Consider the following 12,081-nt stretch of genomic DNA (forward strand, 5'->3'; position numbering starts at 1 on the left):
CCCTACCGCCGATTCCCCCTCCCCTCCCAAAAAAATAAAGAATAAAAACTAATATTCAAGTTGGTTTGCATCAATATTGATATCATTTCGGACTTAAACGTTGATGCATTATATGCACTTTCAGCATAATGGACAGAGAGCTCAACATAATCCAAGCAATTATCTTAATTAAAAACTGAAACAATGACATTTTTTACTTTGGAATGAGAAGCCTCGCCCTTTTCAGCAACTAGTCTGCATCGAATGGCACTATGTGTTAGGTATCAGCTGACATAAGAACAGACAGCTTAAAGAATTTCCCTCTAATTAAATTAATGACAAAAGCAATGTCATATTTAATAAAAAATCACACTTTATTAATTCAATAAACAGTGTCTGAAAGTGAACTTCTGGAAGGTTACAACAAACTGCCTCTCGCTCTGTTTAAGCACCACGGACAGCTCACGTAAGACCTGGAGAGCGAACAGGAGGAGAGTCAGAGAGAGAGGGGACGCAAGCGGGAGAGCGATATTACGATTTGTGGAAACGCCGCCAAATCACCTATACACATTTTGAGTGAAATATGTGGCTTATTTTATTATAATTATAAACTTTATTTCTGCTAAAAATGTGTTAAAGGACTTATCACTAGAACTTCAACACCCTCCTGTGCTTGAGTGCTGAGAATGCTTTAATGAGCTCATCTTTGTCCAGTGATCTTGCTATTTCATGCTGAATTGATACCTGAGCAAGAGCTGACGGACGCTCCTGGAGCATTGTTGTCCTCAGATGCGTTTTCATGAGCTTTAGTCTCGGAAAACTTCTCTCTCCACTCACTACAGTCACAGGCACTGTCAGCATGAGTCTCAGAGCAATGGTAAGGTTAGGATACAGTTCAACCAGCTTGTTGCTGTAAATGTAGCTCAGAATTTGCAGGCCAGTTTTTTTTTTTTTTTTTTTTGCAGGCACAACAGCAGCCGACACCTCGCTCAGAAGGTCCTCAGCATCCACATCACCAAGTGTCCTCTCCATGTTTACGCAGCTGTCTTTCAGTGTGCGACTTTGGGTGGCTTTTTTCATTTCCTCTCTTCCATAAATGAAGCCAAACAGACTGTAAAACGACTCCATCAGCTTGAAGCGCTCACTGATGCCTGTGATGGCAGAGTCCACTAGTGGAAGGAAAACTTCTCTCTTGTACCGTTCCTCGGGTGCCACTGTCAGGGAAGGATCTGCACTTTGGGACTCGCACTGGAACTGGCGTTTTGGTTTTCTGATTCATGCAGTAGGAAAGACCATTGGTATCCCTATCTCTTCAGCTGTGTCTCTGGCATCTGTTTGGGCGGATGAAAGGCCGTTCTCTCTGTATTCCTTGAGAAATTTCAGAACATATTCCACCTCGCGCTGTAGCACATCGATTCCCACTTGTGGGCTCTGGAGCAGCTTGCTGACACGATTCACCTCATGTAAAACGTTGTACCAGATGATACCTGTCAGCAGGAATTTCCATGACATGATCTCCTGTTCTAGGCCTCTGGCTGCAGATGTGGTTTCACTGTCACATTTCTGTATGGCATGTTCAATCAGTCACAGGAGCGCATTGCCAACATCGGGAAGCTGGTAGCGCAGGACTTTCACACTTTCCACGCGGCACTCCCATCGCGTGTTGGAGATGGCCTTGAGGGTCATCTGTGGCACGTTCTCTTTGAAAAGTTCCCATCTCTGTGTCGCTGAGCTGAGCAGTGTGGAAAGACGTTGCAGCGCCCCAAAGAAGCTCACAGACTCCACTGTTGATTTTGCAGCATCGACAATGACTAGGTTTAGGCTGCGGCTGGCGCATGGCATGAACAGAGTTTTTTTGTTAGTACCTAGCACCTTCTTCTGCGCCCCGCTATTTTGCCCCGCATATTGCTCCCGTTATCATATGCCTGCCCGCTGCATTTTGAGATATCTAATCCTAACTTCTCCATATGCGTTAAGAAAACGTCGGCTAGGCCTGCGCCTGTTCTGCACCCTCCACAATCGTACTGAACCTCCTTTGCAGTCTTCCAGCACAAAAGATGCTTTTTATAGAATGCGATCTAGAACTAAATGCAACTTTTCACGAAACTTAGCAACTCAAGCAGCATCTATTGAGAAGAATAGAGTCGAGGCTTCGGACGAGACCATTCCATTACATTACGGTGAGTCAAAGCGTCTGGCAGCGACACCTGCAAGAAGTGCGTCCAGCTGCAGCTCCTGACAAACCGCATTGGGGAACTGGAGCAGGAGCTGGATGACCTCCGGATCATTCCGGAGAATGAGGAGATTATAGAAAGCAGCTTCAGGGAGGTAGTTACACCAAAGGAGCAGAGCACAGGAAATTGGGTCACTGTCAGGCGAGTGAAGGGGAAAGGGAAGGCAGAGCAGGGTTCCCCTGTGGCCATTCCCCTCAACAACAAGTATACCGCATTGGATACTGTTGGGGGGGATGACTTACCTGAGAGACGCTGCGGCAGCCGGATCTCTGGCACTGAGTCTGGTTCTGCAGTGCAGAAGGGAGAATGGAAGAAGAGCAGAGCGGTAGTGATAGGGGACTCGATAGTTAGAGGTACAGTTAGGAGGTTCTGTGGTCGTGACAGAGAATCCAGGATGGTTTGTTGCCTGCCTGGTGCCAGGATCAAGGATGTCTCTGATCGATTGCATGACATTCTGAAGTCGGAGGGTGATCAGCCAGATGTGATGGTACACATCGGTACCAATGACATAGCAAGGAAGAGTGAGGAGGTCCTGGAGAGTGAGTATAGAGAGCTTGGTAGGAAGTTGAAAAGCAGGACCTTGAAGGTGGTAATCTCAGGATTGCTACCTGTGCTACGTGCCGGTGAGGGTAGGAATAGGATGCTCTGGAGGATGAACAAGTGGCTGAGGAACTGGTGTAGGGGGGCAGGGTTTCAGATCTCAGGATCATTGGGAACTCTTCTGGGGCAGGTGGGACCTGTATAAGAGAGACGGGTTACACTTGAACTACAAGGGGACCAATATCCTTTCAGGGAGGTTTGTTAGTGCTACTGGGGAGGCTTTAAACTAGATTTGCAGGGGGATGGGAACCAGAGTGCAAGAGCTGACAGTGTGGCTGGGGTGAAAATAAATTATGTTAAAAGTTCAAGCAAATCCGCTAATAGAAAGGTTGCGAGTGGTGGTAAAAATCTTCTGAGGTGTATATATTTCAATGTTAGGAGTATTGCGGAGAAGGCAGACGAGTTGAGGGTGTGGATTGACACGTGGAATTATGACGTTATAGCAATTAGTGAAACTTGGCTACAGGAGGGGCAGGACTGGCAGCTTAATATTCCAGGGTTCCGATGTTTCAGATGTGATCGAGGCAGAGGAATAAAAGGTTGTGGGGGTGGGGGGGGGCGGTAGCATTGCTTGTCAGGGAAAATGTTACGGCAGTGCTCAGGCAGGACAGATTAGAGGGCTTGTCTACTGAGTACTTATGGTTGGAGCTGAGAAACAGGAAAGGTATGGCCACATTTCTGGGATTGTATTATAGAACACCCAATATCAACGAGAATTGGAGGAGCAAATCTGCAGAGAGATAGCAGGCAACTGCAGGAAACATTAAGTTGTGGCGGTAGGGGATTTTAATTTTCCACATATTGATTGGGACTCCCATACTGTTAGGGGTCGAGATGGGTTAGAGTTTGTAAAATGTGTTCAGGAAAGTTTTCTAAATCAATATATAGAGGTACCACCTAGAGCGGATGCAATATTAGATCTCCTGTTATGAAACGAGTTAGGACAGGTGACGGAAGTGTGTGAACGGGAACATCTTGGTTCCACTGATTATAACACCATTAGTTTCAACACGATCATGAATAAAGATAGTTCTGGTCCTCGGGTTGAGGTTCCTAAACTGGAAAAAGGCCAAATTTGAAAAAAAAAATGAGAAAGGATCTAAACAGTGTGGATTGGGACAGGTTGTTCTCTGGCAAAGATGTGTTTGGTAGGTGAGAAGCCTTCAAAGGAGAAATTTTGAGAGTGCAGAGTTTGTATGTTCCTGTCAGGATTAAAGGCAAGGTGAATAGGAATAAGGAACCTTGGTTCTCAAGGGATATTGCAACTCTGATAAAGAAGAAGAGAGTTGTATGACATGTATAGGAAACAGGGAGTAAATAAGGTACTTGAGGAGTACGAAAAGTGCAAGGAAATACTTAAAAAGGAAATCAGGAGGGCTAAAAGAAGACATGAGGTTGCCTTGGCAGTCAAAGTGAAGGATCATCCAATGAGCTTTTACAGGTATATTAAGAGCAAATGGATTGTAAGGGATAAAATTGGTCCTCTTGAAGATCAGAGTGGTCGGCTATGTGCGGAACCAAAGGAAATGGGGGAGATCTTAAATAGGTTTTTTGCGACTGTATTTACTAAGGAAACTGGCATGAAGTCTATGGAATTAAGGGAAGCAAGTAGTGAGATCATGGAAACTGTACAGATTGAAAAGGTGGAGGTGCTTGCTATCTTGAGGCAAATTAAAGTGGATAAATCCCCAGGACCTGACAGGGTACTCCCTCGGAACTTGAAGGAGACTAGTGTTGAAATTGCAGGGGCCCTGGCAGATATATTTAAAATGTCGGTGTCTACGGGTGAGGTGCCGGAGGATTGAAAAATGGCTCATGTTGTTCCGGTGTTTAAAAAAGGATCGAAAAGTAATCCAGGAAAATATAGGCCGGTAAGTTTGACGTCGGTAGTGGTTAAGTTATTGGAGGGAGTACTAAGAGACAGAATCTACAAACATTTGGATAGACAGGGACTTATTAGGGAGAGTCAACATGGCTTTGTGCGTGGAAGGTCATGTCTGACCAATCTATTGGAGTTTGTCGAGGAGGTTACCAGGAAAGTGGATGAAGGGAAGGCAGTGGACGTTGTCTACATGGACTTCAGTAAAGCCTTTGACAAGGTCCCGCATGGGAGGTTAGTTAGGAAAATTCAGTCGCTAGGTATACATGGAGAGGTGGTAAATTGGATTAGACATTGGCTCAACGGAAGAAGCCAAAGAGTGGTGGTAGAGAATTGCTTCTCCGAGTGGAGGCCTGTGACTAGTGGTGTGCCACAGGGATCAGTGCTGGGTCCATTGTTATTTATCATCTATATCAATGATCTAGATGATAATGTGGTAAATTGGATCAACAAATTTGTTAATGATACAAAGATTGGAAGTGTTGTGGACAGTGAGGAAGGTTTTCAAAGCTTGCAGAGGGATTTGGACCAGCTGGAAAAATGGGCTGAAAATGGCAGATGGAGTTTAATACAGACAAATGTGAGATATTGCACTTTGGAAGGACAAACCAAGGTGGAACATACAGGGAAAACGGTAAGGCACTGAGGAATGCAGTAGAACAGAGGGATCTGGGAATACAGATACAAAATTCCCTAAAAGTTGCGTCACAGGTAGATAGGGTCGTAAAGAGAGCTTTTGGTACATTGGCCTTTATTAATCAAAGTATTGAGTATAAGAGCTGGAATGTTATGATGAGGTTGTGTAATACACTGATGAGGCCGAATCTGGAGTATTGTGTTCAGTTTTGGTCACCAAATTACAGGAAGGATATTAATAAGGTTGAAAGAGTGTATAGAAGGTTCACAAGGATGTTGCCGAGACTTGAAAAACTCAGTTACAGAGAAAGGTTGAATAAGTTAGGACTTTATTCCCTGGAGCGTAAAAGAATTAGGGGAGATTTGATAGAGATATAAAATTACGATGGGTATAGATAGAGTGAATGCAAGCAGGCTTTTTCCACTGAGGCAAGGGGAGAAAAACACCAGAAGACATGGGTTAAGGGCGAAGAGGAAAAGTTTAAAGGGAACATTAAGGGGGCTTCTTCACACAGAGAGTGGTGGGAGTATGGAATGAGCTGCCAAACGAGGTGGTAAATGCGGGTTCTTTTTTAACATTTAAGAATAAATTGGACAGATACATGGATGGGAGATGTATGGAGAGATATGGTCTGTGTGCAGGTCAGTGGGACTAGGCAGAAAATGGTTCGGCACAGCCAAGAAGGGCCAAAAGGCCTGTTTCTGTGCTGTAGTTTCTATGGTTTTCTTTTGTACAGGTACTACAATTTTTTTTCTGTATTGAGGTTGTTCCAGGTCAAATTTGACCCGTATCTATTGAAATGGATTTTAGATCTCTGAAACATTAATTAAGGATTAATCATACATTTATTAATGTCAGACAGGCTATTTATACACTACGAATAGATCTGTGGTCCAAAACTTGGGATAGACACTTGTTATGAGGGGATTCATGGGCCTGGTCAAATTTGACCAATACCATACTGTGAAGGTATAGAATATGAACAGGTTGCCTGGGCTAATGTCCCGGAGCTGCCGGTCGATGGGGCAATCTGCCCGGGAATAAGACCTGGGAGATTAGGCGGTTAATGTGAGGAACTGAATTTCGGGCTGGAGACAACGCGGCCGCCTTTGTCTTGTGCTCAGGACGCGGCTTTGTTAATGAACCGTAGCACCGAGGTGACCGGATATTTCACCGCGCTGATCATCTGCTCCCTGAATTTCGACTGAGTCACCGCGTAAATAAATGTGTTCGTGCAGCAGCTGAAATTCCTCAGCAAATAGCCGACAAGATAGAAGATCCATTCCGAATCATTGAAATCGTATCCTTTTCCTGAGATCTGATAATATATGAAATTTACAACCAGTGTCATCCACAGGAGGATGAAGTTGCCGGAGAGGGTGAAGAGTAAAACCACAGACCTCCTCCTGCTCTCCATCTCCGGGTCACTGCGGTTCTCTCCCTTGATCTGACCCTTCAGCCCCTTACGGACCCGACTGGCCACTAAAATGTGTCTGACTGTCAGAGCGTTGAGCAACAGGATCGCAGCGAAAGGGAGGAACGAAGTTAAAACCGTATCGAACCAATCGTATACTACCCACCCGGGGTCAGTGAAATACTTGTCCATGAGTTTACAGAACCACGGTACATTGTCGATGATCACGCTGGGTTCCTGCGTGAAGTATCGGGGAACATGTCTCTGACAGGACAGTACTCCGGTTAGTGTTAGAACCACAGCCGCAGTTTTCCCGGTGCAATATTTTGTCTTCAGCTTCTGGCAGCAAATGGCGACAAAACGATCAAAAGTGAAAGTGACGGTGAACCAGACAGAACAGTCAGTGGCGGAGAACGTCAGTACTTCGATAACACTGCACACCGGGGTGATGCCCAGAAAACTCCACGGGAAATAATACAATCTGATTCGATACAAAATGACCTCGGTGACAATGGTTAGTAGATCCGCCGCTGCCATGGCCACCAGGTAGCGAGTGGTGCAGGTAGAGAGGCCGCACTTTCCCCGGGACAGGGTCACAATCGCCACTAAATTCGCTGGTGAAAGGGAACAGAGTTTGGGAATTACTGAACCCATTCTGCGGGAATTAACACGGGATCGGGTTTCAGCTAGTGATCAGGAGTGCTGGAGTCTGTGAATGCTAATCTAACACCAGACACGGCTCACACCCTCTCTGACCTGCTGTCCTCAGAAAACTCAGCATCAGGTGCAGCCAAAAATGAATACAGAAGTGAAGAACACACACAAAATACTGGAGGAACTCGGCATGTCAGGCACCAGACATGGAATTGAACAAACTCCAGTTTCGGGTGGGATCCTTCATCAGGCCGAAGTTGTCCCCCAATTTATGACGGGTCGTAGAGGGAAAGTAGAAATAACTCTGTAATCAGAGGCTGACGGGCTCCATTAATGGATTGATTCTACAGCACAGATGAATTCGATAACACTCGTGAGCAGATGCGTAGCCACTGGTTCTGTGATAAGACCCGATTGTTGACCAATAGACAGTGAAACCCGACTCTGAGAGATTCTAGGGGGAGACGTAAAACACGGGACCAGGTTTTCTCTTTGATCAATAACTCAGAAACAGTGAGCTCTACGATGTAACCCCCCCCCCCCCAACAATCTCACCTTCAGCAGAGCTGCCCGTCGTCAAAACAGGGACAACTCTAGACAAGCTGACATTAAAGGCAAGACTAACATTCGAGTCGATACCCTGAGTTTGAGGAGAGACAGAGGTTTAGTTCCGCTTGTTATTAAATGTGAAAATCTGAATGTTGAACTGACAGGATCGATATTTCTGACGGATATTTGTGCAATTATCATCAAGTTAGAAGCTCGTCAAATGATCATAAACAGATTCGCATGGTTAACACACAGAAATACCAAACAGGAATTGCTCTGTCACTCACCAGGAACTCCAATGACGGCAATGAACACGTACAATATTTTCTCCACACTCTCGTACCTAACTAACATTGCAGACATTTACTCTGTCCAGTGTCTGAGCCCCTATGCTACAAGCGATTTCGCGGAATGAAATGTTGTGGCACAATATTCCTGGGGTTTTTAATACCATTCAGCTACTCCACAGGGACGGATTTCAACAGGTTTAAAAATAAGCATGTTTAAAGTACTTACAAACTGATTACATCAGGCAGGTGCAATCCCCGCGGTGACAGATTGCGATTAATTTAAGCAATCATGTTTAGATCATTTGTGAGAGTTAGTTTGCCCCAAGAAATGTGGCTGAACCTTCCGAAGTGTCTCATCAGTTAAACGTGTTTCCCCTGTAAATATGTACTTCAAAGGAACCATTTGTCAAACACACAATATTGCAGTAAATTATGTCATTGTAGCTTATGAAATGTATTGAATCACCCACTATTACTCTTGATATAGATTGTGTTTTAGGAATTCTACCGAGAGGTTCCCCATGAAACTGCCTGTGGGGTTCGTCTGGGACCAAACTCTCACCCTTATACATGGCCAGCAAACTCAGCAGTCTAGTGTGGACGGGAGATTATGTTTTAATCTTATCACCCCGCATATGTCAGAAAACATGGCGGAGGGCTGGAGAGGCGGTTAAGAAAATGTAGTTGTGTGCGTGTGTGTGTGTGTGTGTGTGTGTGTGTGTGTGTGTGTGTGTTTGTTCTGGTGTGTGTGGGGTGCGGTTTGTGTGCGTGTGTGCTTGTATGTCTCTGTGCGTGTGCGTGTGTGTCTGTGTGTGTTTGTCTGTCTTTTTGTCTGTCTATGTGTGTCAGAGTGTTTCTGTGTCTGTGTGTGTGTAGACTCATTGTCTCTGCCTGACCCTGCCTGACTGTACACCTGTCCGTATACTTCGAATTCAGTTTATCCCCCTTCGTTCATTCCCTTCCCATTTGCCTCTGCAAACTGCAGATGCTCTCGAACTCTCATTTCAAACATTTCACAAAATGATTGCCTGAACCATAAAACATTAAGAACAGATTTCAAACTTCAAACTGTATTTACTATTAATGTCTGTACAAATGAAAAAACCCGGAGATTCGTCACAGCTCCAAATCAGCAGACACTCCAGCATGCACACTGGATTATCCCAGAACAAGAATCATTTCGAATAGTTCACAAAACAGCTGCCTCCACCTGGGAAAAGGGCAAGAGCAAATTTCAAAGTCCAAACTCCATTGACTATTGAAGTATCTCTTCATAAAATAACTTTTAGAGTCGTCATACATCTGAACCGTGAGAAACCTGAAATAGATGTGCACCCCCAAATCCATGAGCATGCTCCAAAACCACCGATTCCCCAAAATCCGTGTGCACCCTCAAAGCCGCCATCATTCCCAAATTTCTGCAAACAGTCACAGGAACACCCAAATACGTATGCACCCTGAAATCGGTGAGCACATCCATTTTCAGTGTGCCCCCACATCCGCCGCCACCCTCAAAACCGCATACACCGCAATATTCGCTGACAAACACCCATTTCTGAGCTAAATCCATGTGCTCCCTCATATTCTCCAAATCAGCAGAATCGTCAAATCCGTCTGCACCACCAAACCCGTCTTAGAAAGTTACAGGTCAACTTTACAAAACACTGACAGTCATAGTCATACATTATCGATCCCGGGGGAAATTGGTTTTCGTTACAGTTGCACCATAAATAATAAATAGTAATAAAACTATAAATAGTTAAATAGTAATATGTAAATTATGCCAGTAAATTATGAAATAAGTCCAGGGCCAGCCTATTGGCTCAGGGTGTCTGACCCTCCAAGGGAGGAGTTGTAAAGTTTGATGGCCACAGGCAGGAATGACTTCCTATGACGCTCTGTGTTGTATCTCGGTGGAATGAGTCTCTGGCTGAATGTACTCCTGTGCCCACCCAGTACATTATGTAGTGGATGGGAGACATTGACCGAGATGGCATGCAACTTGGACAGCATGCTCTTTTCAGCATTCTCTGGTTGCAGCGGAGTTGACTGAGTCTGTTCGAAAGGGGTCGGGGGCTTTGCTGCCTGTTCAGTAGGTCATGGAGAGGATTTGACAGATTGTTCATAATCGATAACAGTTTGTTTAGTGACCTCCACTCCACCACTCACTCGAAAGAGTCAGGCTTCTGGCCAAGGATGGATCCAGCCTTTTTGATCAGATTATTTCGTCTTTTTGCATCACCAACACCGATGCTGCTCCCCAACAGAAAACAGCAAAGAAGACTGCACTGGCTACAACAGATTGGTAAAATATCTGCACCAACCTTCCTCACACATTCAAGGATCTCGACTTCCTTAGAAAATAGAGTCTGCTCGTCCCCTTCTTTTAAACAGTCTTTGTGTTGGTTTTCCAGTCGTGTCTTTTGCTGAGGTGAACCCCTAAGTAACTGTACACCTCCGCCACAGTAACCTCTTCCTCCAGAACGTATACAGGACTCGTCACAGTCCTCTTCCTCCTAAAATCAATAACCATTTCCCTGGTTTTGGTCTCAGATTGTAATGGTGCTGCAAAATCCCAGACAGCAGGATCATACAGGTCTTCAGTACCCTGGGGCTGATACCGGCAGGGTCAGCAGATGTAGTCTTTCCCCCTGTCTCCTACCCTGACCTACAGTCACTGTCAGACGGGACAGCAGATGTAGTCTCTCCCCCTGTCTCCTACCCTGACCTACAGTCACTGTCAGACGGGTCAGCAGATGTAGTCTCTCCCTCTGTCTCCTACCCTGACCTGCAGTCACTGTCAGACGGGTCAGCAGATGTAGTAGATGAGGTATTCCTCCTCCTACCAGTGTTGAACCTTGCTATTACAGTCTGATACCAGAGATCACCATTAAGACTAAAATCATTTCAGCTGTCTTCCATCCATTGACATTTGCAGAATTTTGACCGTGCGGAAAAGGGAAAGGGTCTGTGTGGGAATATCAAACACAACAGTACATCAGTTCTGCTGTGTCTGTCACTTCACCAGGAATTGAATGTCTTCAGTCCTCGAATGTGGAGCAGGAGATGCTGGAGAAGACAGCACACAGTTGTGACAAGGAAACCCGAATATGTGTACACGTCCGTGATCTGAGCAGATGAACGGCCAGTCAGTTGGCAGTGGTGGGACGTCATTCACGGGCTCTCATTTTGGAACGGATGCACGAGGACGTTGTACCTGCAGATACACCAGCAAGTTCACACTGGGGAGAGGCCGTTCACCTCCGGGTGTGGGAAAGGATTCATACAAACATCCGATCAGCAGAAATACCGGAGCGGTCACTCGGGGGAGAGCCCATTCACCAGCGGCGAGTGTGGGAAGGGTTCAATCAGTTAATTCAGCGACTGAAGCTCCAGCCATTTCACGCAGGGGGAAGCAGCTGTACACCTGTTCGGAGCGTGGGAAAAGTTTCATTCAGGTAACCCACCTTGAGAGGCTCCAGCGAGTTAACAATCAGTAGAGGCCATACTTCTGTACTGAGTGAGGAAAGAGATTTAATCAGTCATCCCATCTGCTGAAACTCCAGCAACTTCACACCAGGGAGGAAGTTCAGGTCAGCTGTCTGTTAACTGTTTATACACGATGGTGACTAAATCCAGTTGCGAGTTGACGAGAGATAATTGTCAGATTCTGCAGATATTGCAGCAGTTCCTCACACTGAATCCTGGTCACTCAGCATTGCAGGGCTCTGTTAGACCAGAACTCCACACGATATAGGAGCACAATCAGGCCATTCGGCCCATCGAGTGTGCTCTGAGATTTCATCAGCACTCTGTTCCAGTTCATCGCTCAACACCCAATCCAG

The 12,081-nt window shown here is 45.5% G+C and overlaps 1 protein-coding gene across 1 annotated transcript; it reads right to left on the minus strand.

Annotated features, from left to right (window-relative positions):
- Nucleotides 1-6,449: 6,449 nt before the first annotated feature.
- LOC140185199 (probable G-protein coupled receptor 139) lies at nucleotides 6,450-7,295 on the minus strand. The gene has a single exon (XM_072238599.1). It carries the CDS (start codon nucleotides 7,278-7,280, stop codon nucleotides 6,450-6,452), a length of 831 nt encoding a protein of 276 aa, XP_072094700.1. The 5' UTR covers nucleotides 7,281-7,295.
- Between the last annotated feature and the right edge of the window lie 4,786 nt (nucleotides 7,296-12,081).

This window comes from Mobula birostris, chromosome 20 (assembly GCF_030028105.1).
Source record: "Mobula birostris isolate sMobBir1 chromosome 20, sMobBir1.hap1, whole genome shotgun sequence".
Lineage (NCBI taxonomy): Eukaryota > Metazoa > Chordata > Chondrichthyes > Myliobatiformes > Myliobatidae > Mobula > Mobula birostris.